Here is a 13,687-nt window from a genome sequence, read left to right as displayed (position 1 = left end):
AAACATACTTCACGCAAGTACGCTTGATTCCACACGTCGCTGCATAGAGAAATGTGTCAGCGCTCAATTCATAACCCAACGCACGTATGCGCTGCATTCTCTGCGTTGCCACAAGGGGCGTTAGAGCGGATTTTCTGTTTTCAGTCAACAACTGTCATGGAGGAGCAGTAATTTGAGGAGAGTCTTGCCAAACAAGTTAGATTATACAAACATATTTACAACTCCTCGTCCCCTCTCCATTCGAATTAAACAGCGATTGAAAATGCTTGGCAAGAAATTGCAGCTTCCCTAAATTCTGATAACGACACTGTAAAGAGAAAATGGAAACAACTACAGGATCGATTTGTCAGAGCCAGGAAGAAATGGAAAGGCATCTGCAGCGGAGATGCCGTAACTAACTACGGCTATCCAGTCATTTTGGACATGTTGGGTTGGCTTTTTACTTCATAAAACACCGGACCATAGAGTCAAATTTTCGTGATTCAGTAATGTTGTTTAAATTTGACTGATCATAAGAACGTTTTATTATTGTTATTAAAAGCAAACTTCAATGAATACCCCTAGCATACCTGTCAAAATTATGCAACATACAGGTGCATCTCAATAAATTAGAATGTCATGGAAAAGTTCATTTATTTCAGTAATTCAACTCAAATTGTGAAACTCGTGTATTAAATAAATTCAATGCACACAGACTGAAGTAGTTTAAGTCTTTGGTTCTTTTAATTGTGATGATTTTGGCTCACATTTAACAAAAACCCACCAATTCACTATCTCAAAAATTAGAATATGGTGACATGCCAATCAGCTAATCAACTCAAAACACCTGCAAAGGTTTCCTGAGCCTTCAAAATGGTCTGTCAGTTTGGTTCACTAGGCTACACAATCATGGGGAAGACTGCTGATCTGACAGTTGTCCAGAAGACAATCATTGACACCCTTCACAAGGAGGGTAAGCCACAAACATTCATTGCCAAAGAAGCTGGCTGTTCACAGAGTGCTGTATCCAAGCATGTTAACAGAAAGTTGAGTGGAAGGAAAAAGTGTGGAAGAAAAAGATGCACAACCAACCGAGAGAACCGCAGCCTTATGATTGTCAAGCAAAATCGATCCAAGAATTTGGGTGAACTTCACAAGGAATGGACTGAGGCTGGGGTCAAGGCATCAAGAGCCACCACACACAGACATGTCAAGGAATTTGGCTATAGTTGTCGTATTCCTCTTGTTAAGCCACTCCTGAACCACAGACAACGTCAGAGGCATCTTACCTGGGCTAAGGAGAAGAAGAACTGGACTGTTGCCCAGAGTCCTCTTTTCAGATGAGAGCAAGTTTTGTATTTCATTTGGAAACCAAGGTCCTAGAGTCTGGAGGAAGGGTGGAGAAGCTCATAGCCCAAGTTGCTTGAAGTCCAGTGTTAAGTTTCCACAGTCTGTGATGATTTGGGGTGCAATGTCATCTGCTGGTGTTGGTCCATTGTGTTTTTTGAAAACCAAAGTCACTGCACCCGTTTACCAAGAAATTTTGGAGCACTTCAGGCTTCCTTCTGCTGACCAGCTTTTTAAAGATGCTGATTTCATTTTCCAGCAGGATTTGGCACCTGCCCACACTGCCAAAAGCACCAAAAGTTGGTTAAATGACCATGGTGTTGGTGTGCTTGACTGGCCAGCAAACTCACCAGACCTGAACCCCATAGAGAATCTATGGGGTATTGTCAAGAGGAAAATGAGAAACAAGAGACCAAAAAATGCAGATGAGCTGAAGGCCACTGTCAAAGAAACCTGGGCTTCCATACCACCTCAGCAGTGCCACAAACTGATCACCTCCATGCCACGCCGAATTGAGGCAGTAATTAAAGCAAAAGGAGCCCCTACCAAGTATTGAGTACATATACAGTAAATGAACATACTTTCCAGAAGGCCAACAATTCACTAAAAATGTTTTTTTTATTGGTCTTATGATGTATTCTAATTTTTTGAGATAGTGAATTTGTGGGTTTTTGTTAAATGTGAGCCAAAATCATCACAATTAAAAGAACCAAAGACTTAAAATACTTCAGTCTGTGTGCATTGAATTTATTTAATACACGAGTTTCACAATTTGAGTTGAATTACTGAAATAAATGAACTTTTCCACGACATTCTAATTTATTGAGATGCACCTGTAAGTAAACATAAGTAAAGTTAAATCATGTGCAGGTCTAAATTTAGCAGATGCTTTTATTGAAAGAGATGTACTAACATAACCCACTGGAGCAACCTGAGGTTAGGTAAACGTACCACACACACACATTTTATTTGCATCGACTGCAGGGTTAAAGAACAAGAAGTGTTATAAAGAATACATATCTAATGATGAAAGTTGTGTATTTTGGGTAGAAAGTTAAAAAGTTATCACTGTGCCTTTATTACTAATTCACCTCAAATCTGTCATGTTTGCATTTGTGGCTCTAGCAGTTGGAGACAGATCAGGAAAATAGTCAGAGAAGTCAGACACCATCCAGTACCCCATCTAGTACCCTTGCCCACATTCCCCCTCCCTCTGTGCCTCAACCACAGACTCCTCTACAGCCAGAGACCCAACAACAGTCTGATGCCCAGAAGCAACCACCACCACAGCCACAACCTGCCCCCTCTTCCTCCCCTCATCTTTCAACATCAAGCACTTCGTGGCACCTAAAAAATTGCCCCCTTGTGGTGTGAGGTTTGTAACCGCCAGAGCAACGAAAAAGCACACGTAAAGTATGTACAATGGGACAATGGCGTAGGCCATGCGTTGGCCAAGAGCTCGCGTCTGTGTTCGCGTACTTGCGTGAAGTATGTTTCGGCCTTTACCGTGACATATCACACCTCTTTGAGCCACAGTAATTTAGGTGGCTGCATTTCAGGTGACATCACACCACCGACCCCCTGCAGGACTTTATGATTCATGGCTGTGATGCGAGAGGCTTGTTCTGCAGCACGATGGTCCATCCACATCAAAACATTCCTCTCTTTCACACCTACAAGAGAATATTGAATCAAACATGAATGTTCCAGTAATCGCTTGGACACGTCTTATAAAACTCATCTCACCAGTTTGATTAACAGCCACAGGCTGGAAGTTTCCGTCCAGAGCTACTAAAGAACAGGTGGCATCAAATCCAATTCCTCGAACAGCATTTGGATCAATGTCCTGAGTTACTTTCTAAAAAAAAATCAATCAAAGGTGAAGTTCATCATATGGACATGTTAAACTAACATTTAACAACCACAAAGTGTCACAATACATGTTGTGTTCATTGCAAACACTGTTTCTATTGTTTTAACATTTCAAACCTAACAAACGTCTTTTACTGAAAAGTTTGGTTTGTACTTGTGCTATCTTTCTTTAAAATTAAACTTGCTTGCTTGAGTCGCGTGGCGCCATGCGAGGGTCGGACGTGTGAACGACAAGCTCTGCGCACTTTGCTAGTTTTTCCAGCTTTGCTAGCTTCTTTTTGTATCAAGAAGATACAAAAAGGAGATTCGATGCATAAGACTCGATTTACCCTGCTACATAACTGTTCTAAGATGTCAACATGTCAAAGAATTCAAATCCTCGGGCTCTGGAGATATTAAAAGACACTTACGTGCTCAAGCTGATACCTCAGACCAGCGACTCAGTTTGGACAGTGCGGTGGGAGAAATTCAGCAGCAACTGGCGAGCATGTCTGTAATGCTGGTGAAAGTCGTAGCGGACCTGGAGGATCTTGCTGTAATATGGCGATTGATTACGGCGATGGAGGCGAAATTCTCCGAGTTGGTTACAAGAATCGGGGACGTCAAGAGATGGATCGATTATCTGGAGTCATAGGAGAGGGAATTAACTGCAAATCCACTAGCGACCAAGACAGACTTGGAACGCGTTTGGGAAAAACTGGATGATTTGACGTAATTAACATTTTTATTGATTCATGTGCATATGACAGTGAAAAAAACTCAACACATATATAATGAATCAACATTTTAGATTTAAACCCTACTAATACAATCCCACCCTGATCCCTAACGAACACCCCTGTGGTCCCACATAACACACACACACAATCCAAAAAAAAAACAAAAAAAAAAAACAAACAAAAAAATATATATATATATATATATATATATATATATATACAAATAATAATAAACATACATGATTAAACTACACTCTCCACATCCCTTCCCTGAGATTCCCCCAAAAAAACTAAATATTTGCCCCATTTTTTAGCAAATAAGTCCCTCAACCCCAGCCTTCTACTTACCGCCTCTTCAAATGTAGCTACCCTCCCCATTTCCACACACCACTCCGAAAACGAGGGTGCTCCATTTGACTTCCAACCCCTTAAAATTACTTGCCTGCCGATCACGAGACTGGTCATAGCCCAGTTTTTTATATGATTGTCCCCTAAATGCATGACCGCTCCATCACCCAAAATACAGAGTCTGGGACAAAGCAAAACCTGAGTGTTCAAAACGTCGCACAAATACCTCTGAACCCTCAACCAAAACTCCTGGATCTTAACACACCCCCAAAAGACATGGGTAGTGTCTCCAACTCCTGACTGGCATTGCCAGCAAGTGGGTGTGTCTTTAAGACCAAGCCTATATCATCTAGAGGGGGTCCAATAAAATCTATGCAAAATCTTAAATTGCATAAGGCGAACCCTTGCATCTCTAGATACAGACTTGACATTTTTAAGAATCTTAGTCCACACTCCATCCTCCAATACCAAATTCAAATCTTTTTCCCATACTCTCTTGAGAGAAGTCAAGGCTCCATCCCCCAGACTCTGAATTAGTAGGGAGTAATACGCTGATGCTTCATGGCCTTTTCCAAAAGCAGCAATCACCCCTCCCAAAGCACCTGCCGCTTTAGGGGGGTGCGTGCCACTCCCAAAAATAGTGCAGAGTAGGTGGCGAAGTGTAAATACTTCGTCAGTTTAGGAAGATCTAATGGTTCCACAAAGTTTCTAATATCTTCATCAGTAGATGAAGACGTGGAACTATAAAGATCAATATAGAATTCTTTAAAAGCATTATTAATATCAATGGCTGAGGTAAATATTTCACCACCAGCAGATTTCACTGAGGGAATGGTAGAAAAAGACTCTCTCTGCTTTATATATCTAGCCAAAAGCTTCCCTGCTTTGTCCCCTGATTCAAAGTATGACTGTCTTGCCCTGAATAACCAAAACTCCACTTTCCACGACAAAATAGTATTATATCTATATTTCAATCAGGTTAATTCTCTGAGGCCATCAGATGACATTCGGCGCTTCAGCTCTGCCTCGGCACTTTTAATATTTCCTTCCAACTCCACAAGTTCTCGTGCACTGGATTTTTTGATGAATGAGGCATACTGTATGATCTGGCCCATAAGAACCGCCTTAAGTGCCTCCCAAGCCACGCCCACAGAGGATACTGAGGACCAGTTGGTCTCCATATAAACATTGATTTCAGTCTTTAACATTTGTTGGAAATCAGGATTTTGTAAAAGGGATACATTAAGGCGCCAACTATATGATTTCTTTTTCTCTATATGTGGCATCACCTCTAAACTCACCAGGGCGTGATCTGAGACTAAAATGTTTCCAATTGAGCAATCAACAACAGATGAAATAAGGGATCTGGATATAAAAAAAAAAAATCTATTCTAGAATAAATCTTATGGACAAATGAAAAAAAAAATTATAGTACCTACCGGATGGGTTCAAAAGTCTCCAAATATCCGAAAGACCAAGATTTTTACACATCCTGTGAAGCGTCAATTTTGCTCTAGGGGGCTTACACACTTTTGCTTCACTATGATCAAGGACTGAATCCATCAAAAGATTAAAGTCTCCTCCCAATATTATATCATGAGGGGTGCCAGCGGTTTGCAACATCCCTTCAAGATCTATAAAAAAGCCCTGATCATCAATGTTAGGTGCGTAAATATTAGCCAAAATCAGACTTTGCCCTTGAATTTCAGCTAAAACAATAATTACTCTTCCTAATTTATCTTTAATCTGTTTGAGAAATTTGAATTGTAAATGTTTATTAATCAATATAATGACTCCCTTGCTCTTACTTGAGCCAGCACTAAAGAAAACATGTCCACCCCATATCTTCCCAAATTTTTCAGCTTCCTGCGGGGAGAGATGTGTTTCTTGAAGAAACACTATATCATATTTCTTACGTTTAAGAAAAGTAATAACCTTCCTTCTTTTTATGGGGTGCCCCAACCCATTCACATTCCATGTGGAGAGAGACAACTTATTCATATTAACATTTGACATATTGATATAATAAAAATAAAAAATTGTGTGTGAAAAACAAAATTATGAAGACCACATTCCCCATTAGTGAAACAATCAACCCCCGGACATCCCCCGGAACAAAACAAATAGAAAAAAGAAAAATGTGCGCATTAACCACGCGCACGACAGCGCCAACCGGCGACAATCCCTCTAAACTCAAAAGGTCCATGAACGCACACGAGTCCCCACGACATCTTTGCCATCGGATTTGTGAGGCAAAATTACATAACAGAAAATACTTTGTGAAATAAACCCAGTTAATAGGAAGAATGAACACAAAAAATGTGTAGATTCATTCCCAGAACTGTCTTAAAGGTGTGATCATCCACAAAACAAATTCCAGTCGATATAAAACCGTTCAGATTCCTCGGACAGACAAACGAATGTTCCGTGAGCCGGCTGTTATGAGTTCAAAGGATGACGTATTCATTCCAATGTCCCGTAAAAAAAAACTCAAAACAAACTACAGCCAGCAGGAGGAATAAGCATGAAGAACGAACAGATTAATCCACAGCTGTTCCAAAGGAGTGTTATTCAATAGAACAAGCTCCAGCCGCTAGGCGGAACCAATACAAAAAGAAACAAAACCGGCATCCCGGTTCCCCGGATGGTCGAGTCAATTCACTCGGAGGCTGCATAAAAGGATATACCATGACTTACATAATCCGTCAGCTTTATAAAAGACATCCTTTGTGTGAGCATGTAAATATTTTGCGGTCATCCGTAGTGTCCACTCTCAAACTGGCCGGGAACTTCAATGCAAATGTAATCTTCCATCAATGCAAAAGTTTCTTTAAGGAAAAGTGTTATTCACAAAACAAGCTCCAGCCGCACGGCGGAGCCAACGCAAAAAACCCAAAATTTCACCCAGCTTCCTCAAGAGTTAGGTTAGGAGCTCGCTCGATTTCCAGCTTGTGGCCTGTTATGTCGAGCAGACTCGGGAAGAGCTCGTCCAGGAATTTCACCATATCTCTGCCCTCCTCATGCTCAGGAATTCTAACAATTCGAACGTTATTCCTGCGGTTTCTATTTTCAAGATCTTCAAGCTTTTCAAGGAGATGTTCCAAATCAACTTTGGTCGCGGGCGGATTAGCGGATAATTCCCTCTCCGAAGATTCCAGAAAATCGATTCGTTTTTCAACATCAGACACTCTTGTACCTAACTCAGAGAATTTTATTTCCATCGCTGTGATCGATCGACGTATTACAGCGAGATCCTCCAAGTCAGCAAGAATCTTCGTCAACATCATCGACATGTTGGACAACTCTGGATCTCCTCTCCCGCCGCGCCATCGAAATCGAGTCCCCGGTCTGTAGGCCTGTCGGGGCTTTCATCCTGAACAAGTAAGTGTCTTTTAATATCTCCAGAGCCCGAGGATTTTGACTTCTTTGCCATGTTTTGCAACAAAGGACAAATGTGTAACTGGGTGTATCAAATTTCACCAGATTATAACATTAGAATAATCGAAAATTCAGCAAAGTGTGCAAAGCTCGTTGCTCACACGTCTGCTCCTTGCATGGCGTCCATTTTCCACTCAAACTGGAGGATTTGGAGAATCATAATTGCCGAAACAATGTCCGAATTGTTGGAATTCCTGAGTATGAGGAAGGCCGTGATATGGTGAAATTCCTAGACGAGTTCTTCCCGAGTCTGCTCGAATTAACAGGCCATAAACTGGAAATTGAGCAAGCTCACAGAGTCCCGGCTCGCATATCCATGGAGGGAGACAGGCCCTGATCAATTCTGGCCAAATTTATGAGATCATCCGATAAAGATCTTGTGTTACGAGTAAGGAGTAAAGGAAAGCTTTCTTGGAAAAACCATAGCATTTTCTTGTTCCCAGACTTTGCGAATTCGACAAGAGAGAAACGTGATTGATTCAAGGAATGCAAGAAACTCTTACATCAACGGAAGATCGCTTTTGCACTGATGTTTCCGGCCATTTCCGTCGTGGTGTGCGGAGATGGGGAGGGTGGCAGCTTTGAGGAGATAGCAGGTAGAAGGCTGGGGTTTGGGGACTTGTTTTTAAGGAAGTGGGGTAGGTATTTGGCAGTTTTGGGGGACTCTCGGGGAAGGGATGAGGAGAGAGAAGTTTAGTTTAATTATATATGTTTATTATATATTTTATTTATTTATTTTTTTTGGTTTTTGGTTTGTGTGTGTATTATTTTATGTGACAACGGGGGTGTTCGTTGGGGTTAGGGTGGGGTTGGTGTTTGGGGAGGGATATTATTGGAGGTAAATGTTGATTCGGTGTGTATGTGTTGTGTTTTTCTCTGTTGTGTTTTTTTCTTTGAATCAATAAAAATGTTAATTACAAAAAAAGTCAAATCTGCATATAGAGATGCAAGGGAGCGTCTTATGCAATTCAAGATTTTACATAGATTTTATTGGACCCCCTCTAGATTGTATAGGCTTGGTCTTAAAGACACACCCACCTGCTGGCGATGCCAATCGGAGGATGGAGACACGCCCCATGTTTTGTGGTGGTGTATTGAGATCCAGAAATTCTGGTTGAAGGTTCAGAATTTTGTGTGTGACATGGTGGGCAGTCAGGTTTCTTTTTGCCCCAGAATTTGTGTTTTGGGTGATGGGGCGGTCATCGATGTGGGGAATACTCACATAGAGAATTGGGTTCTGACCTGTGTGATGATCGCCAGGTAGATTATTTTTAGGGGTTGGAGGTCAGCTGGTGCGCCCCCATTTCCGGTGTGGTGCACAGAGATGGGGAGGGTGGCGGGCTTTTGAAGAGGTGTCATTGGGAAGACAGGGTAACTCAGATTTGTTTATCGGGAAATGGGGCAATTATTTGCTCTCGGGGTGGGGTATGGAGAGAATAGTGTAGTTTTAGTTGAGTATGATTATTATATTTTTTTGTTTTTGTTTGTTTGCTTTTTTTCCTATGGAAAGAAATGGGCAAAATTGAGAAAACACTTTAGTTTTCTGTCTTCTTTTCGTTTCATTTAAGATGTATATGTATGAGCTCAGTGGAGGATTGGAAGCTTGTTTGCATTTTGCGGCTTAAAGGAAAGATTCACCCAAAAATTACAATTCTCTCATCATTTACATTCAACTTGTATGGCTTTCTTTCCTTAGTGAAACACAAACAGTTTTTTTTTAAGGACGTATGACAATGCAAATCAATAAGCCCAAAACTTTCAAGCTCCAAAAAAAAAACGTAAATCCATTCGACTTGAGTGGTTTACTACATGTTTTCTGAGGCGATACAATCAGTTTGGGTGAGAAACAAAGCAAAAAATCTGGTTGAATTTCCATTTGTATTGTGCACACATCAGATCTCCTGTGAACATGCAAGCACGCATGCGTCAAGTGTGAGGACACGTGAATGAGCCTCTCTCATGAATAGGAGAGCTGGGTGGAAGTGAAGCTATTTGGTGAAAAACAATTTTTGCTTTGTTACTCAGCCTGTATCAGTTCAGAAGACATGGATTAAACCTCTCGAGTCGCACAGATTACCTTTATGTTGCATTTATGTTCTTTTTTGGAGCTTAAAGTTTTTTGACTTTCATTGTATGGACAAAACCACTTCACACATCCTTCAAAAAATTTTGTTTATGTTTCACAGAAGAAAGTCATCCGAGTTTGAGATGGCATGAGGGTGAGTAAATGATGAGAGAATTATCATTTTTGTGTGAACTATAACTCTTTCTCCTCACCAATCTTAACTCACCTTCACAACATTGCCGCATTTGGTCCAAATATCTGTAGATGATTGTTCGTAATGATCAGCACACGGTTCCCATATGTGAATGGGCTCCTCTGCCATGTGTTTGACATGACCGTCTTGCGTGACCAGAGCTGCACGTACACTGGCAGTGCCCACATCCACTCCAACATAATAACTGCTCATTTCTCTGGATAAAATGTACAAACAACTTCTCATTCATATACATACATTTATTATATTACGGAGGAAATATTCAAGTGAATCTAACAACACCTCTCCAAAACATGTCATAGCCATATTTCACAACAAAACTAAAAGGAGATAAATAATACATTATATATTTATCAGGCTCAGAAATTTAGCTTGATATATAGGGGCAAGAATGCCACCAAAACTTACAAAAATGCCTCCAAAATTCAAAGTGTGGGGTCAAAAACATTTCCTCGTAATGAATTCCTCTGTTTAATATTTGAAACATCTGACTGTCCTTAATATTTTATTAAAGTCCTATATATATATACATACTATGGCATACAATAATGGTGGGTTAATTCTTAGAGTAAGAGGTAGTAAATTCTCAATCTTGAGAATCTGTATCAATGATTTGATTAAACTGAAGTATTTGAAATACACGGATGATAAAGTTTATGTTTTAAATGGTTGCAGTCCTTATGATGTATGGTGATTTTTTTTTTTTTTTAAGTGTTATACATTTTTTTACACCTTTTGATTTACTGTATTACAGTAGACAATCTAGCATTACCACTGAGAATTACAAACATATTCTAAAGTGAAACGTCCGGACGCTTTACAGTAATGAGAATAAGACTGTTTTGCATTACGGTCATGAGAATTTGTGAGGTAAAATGGAAATAATATCATAAAGTACAAAATCCTAAAAAATGGATTTGTTTTCTTTAAGTAACATTCTTATGCTTTGTTTTTTAGTGAAATAAGCCGTTTTAGTGGCATATTTCTTAAGACGTTTTTTCCCCTAAGATTCACCCATTCGCAATTTGTCTGTATTTTCCAAAACTGTCAATTGAACGATGTACTACATCAAAACATTAATGCCTTAATGTGTCAGTTGAGAGATATTCATCTCATCTGAAGTGTTACCTGTCCGGCAGAGTGAAATCGTGTGTTCCAGCATCAGTAGTTCAAAGTTTTCAGAGAGAGCTTCACCAAGAAGACAACAACAAAACTCGTGTACTTTGGATCCTCAGTTACGGCGCACGAGCACGACCAAAAAGTACTAATGCGCGAAATGCTGAACTAACAGAAAACGCGCTCGAGTGAACATTTGACAAAGGACCAAATAACGACATAAGGCTCTTTATTGCACGGCGTTTGAGCAGTATCGTTGTTCTATTGATTTAACAGTGAAGTAGCTAAAAAATATGTTTTAAAATACAGTTTCCAGATTTGAAGTGCAGTGATCGTATTTACAGGTGTGCAGAACAATATCACTATCAGGACTATTCTACACCTCTCGCACACTAGACTACTATTGGGAGATTTTACAAATCGTGTGCAATTTGTGTGCCTCCTGTATATTTGTGTTTGTTTGTTTTTAAAAGACTAACAACGAAATAGCTTATGTCAACTTTTACTGGCTGTTGTATGTTTATCTCTTTTCATTAGGGTTATTGCGTCATGACAGTCATATCATGCTTTTATTTTTAAATGTCGAATTTTAGGCAGACTGAGTCACAATCATTGAATCACTTTATATTTAGCCACAAATCAGTAATGTGCTGCAGAAATCAGAAACTAAAGTTTAGAGACATAAAAAATGTTCTTCTGAAGTGTACACACACAGACACAAAGTTTCAGTTACATACTTTTTGCTAGTTTTTAATCTATCTGCATACAAATCCAGACCAAAAAACACAAAGATTTACAAAAAAATGTACAGCCTTTCAACAAAGTAATAGCAAGAAATGTATAAAATTCTAACTGAAAAAACAACATTGTGGACAAGGTATATCATTTTTCTTACTAATAATATTTACTAGTATATACAAAGAGCAATGGCGCTCTATACCATGTGTGCCTTCTTGAAATTACAATTCGATTTGATAATTTTGAGCACTGCATGATGAAATCAAAGGCACTGCCGTGAACACCTCAGCCCTTTTGTCAGTTAACAAGCAGGCCTTCTTTGGTGGCGAGATGCTGGAGGTGGATGTGGTCCTGCTCCAGCTCTTCGTGGCTGGGATGCCAAAGCCTGGCTAGAATCCTCTCCATGTTTAGGGCATACATAGTGTGAGAAGGCATTACTCTGAGATGAACCTGAGGAGAAACACCAACATGTCATTTACAAACACAAAGTGGTCTGGACAGGTGGGATCACCTGTCTTTCATACAGTATACTCTATTTGCAGGGACAGACCTTCTTTAGCCAACTAGATGATTTGCTCAGGCAACTGGATTATCTGATTTTCTACTTGGGCAAGTTGAAAAACTAACCTTTCTGAAAAAACAAAACAAAAAAAAAAACACATTATGTATTTATAACTGCCTTAAATCTGTCAAGATATATTTTGTCATTTTTTATTTTATCTTTTTATCAAATCATTAACTGTCATTTTCTGACTCTGTCTCCATAGATTTTCCACAACAAACAGGATGCGTTAAATTTACCCTTAAATGCATACCTTGGAATTTTAGTGACCCAGGACCTCATTCCACCCTGTTTACTTAATCCTTTTTTGTTGTTGTGGCTCCACCTCTTTAGTATTTCTCAACCTTTCTCTATTAACAGTGTAACAATGAAAAAATTCCAATATATATATATACACTGGCGGCCAAAAGTTTGGTATAATGTACAGATTTAGCTGTTCTGAAAGGACATTGGTACTTTAATTCACCAAAGTGGCATTCAACTGATCACAAAGTATAGTCAGGACATTACTGATGTAAAAAACAGCACCATCACTATTTGAAAAAAGTCATTTTTGATCAAATCTAGACAGGCCCCATTTCCAGAAGCCATCACTCCAACACTATATCCTCGATTAATCATGCTAAAATGCTAATTTGGTACTAGAAAATCACTTGCCATTATATCAAACATTGCTGAAAGCCATTTGGTTTGTTAAATTAAGCTTAACATTGTCTTTGTGTTTGTTTTTGAGTTGCCACAGTATTCAATAGACTGGCATGTCTTAAGGTCAATATTAGGTCAAAAATGGCAAAAAAGAAACAGCTTTCTCTAGAAACTCGTCAGTCAATCATTGTTTTGAGGAATGAAAGCTATAAAAAGTTGAAATTGCCCAAAAAACTGAAGATTTCATACAAAAGTGTACACTACAGTCTTCAAAGACAAAGGACAACTGGCTCTAACAAGGACAGAAAGAGATGTGGAAGGCCAGATGTACAACTAAACAAAAGGATAAGTACAACAGAGTCTCTAGTTTGAGAAACAGATGCCTCATACTCAGCTGACAGCATCATTGAATTCTACCTGCTCAACATGTTTAATGTACAACATTAAAGAGAAGACTCAGGGGTGCGGACCTTATGGGAAGAATTGCAAAGAAAAAGCCACTTTTGAGCAGCCGTGTCCCGTGCATTTTAAGTCTAGGCCTTCAGTGTGATTAATGCCATTAAGAAAACACAGTTTCACAATTAATAAAACATTGTATACCTTTCATACATTATGTGGCAGTCAACTAATAATACCAAACGCAT

General features: G+C 39.4%; 1 protein-coding gene across 4 annotated transcripts in view; it reads right to left on the bottom strand.

Annotated features, from left to right (window-relative positions):
• fggy (FGGY carbohydrate kinase domain containing) overlaps positions 1–11,216 on the bottom strand; it is a 44,412-nt gene extending 33,196 nt beyond the window's left edge. For all 4 annotated transcript variants that reach the window (XM_051697612.1, XM_051697610.1, XM_051697609.1 and 1 more), the window contains exons 1-4: positions 11,111–11,216; positions 9,995–10,178; positions 3,073–3,184; positions 2,848–2,999 (exon numbers count right to left, since the gene is read on the bottom strand). In XM_051697612.1, coding sequence (XP_051553572.1) covers positions 2,848–2,999; positions 3,073–3,184; positions 9,995–10,174 — 444 coding nt within the window. In that variant the 5' untranslated portion in view covers positions 10,175–10,178; positions 11,111–11,216. The remainder of the gene's footprint in view (positions 1–2,847; positions 3,000–3,072; positions 3,185–9,994; positions 10,179–11,110) is intronic.
• Positions 11,217–13,687: the final 2,471 nt, after the last annotated feature.

The sequence above is a fragment of the Myxocyprinus asiaticus genome, chromosome 5, assembly GCF_019703515.2.
Source record: "Myxocyprinus asiaticus isolate MX2 ecotype Aquarium Trade chromosome 5, UBuf_Myxa_2, whole genome shotgun sequence".
NCBI lineage: Eukaryota > Metazoa > Chordata > Actinopteri > Cypriniformes > Catostomidae > Myxocyprinus > Myxocyprinus asiaticus.
This window is presented reverse-complemented; position numbering and strand designations above follow the sequence as displayed.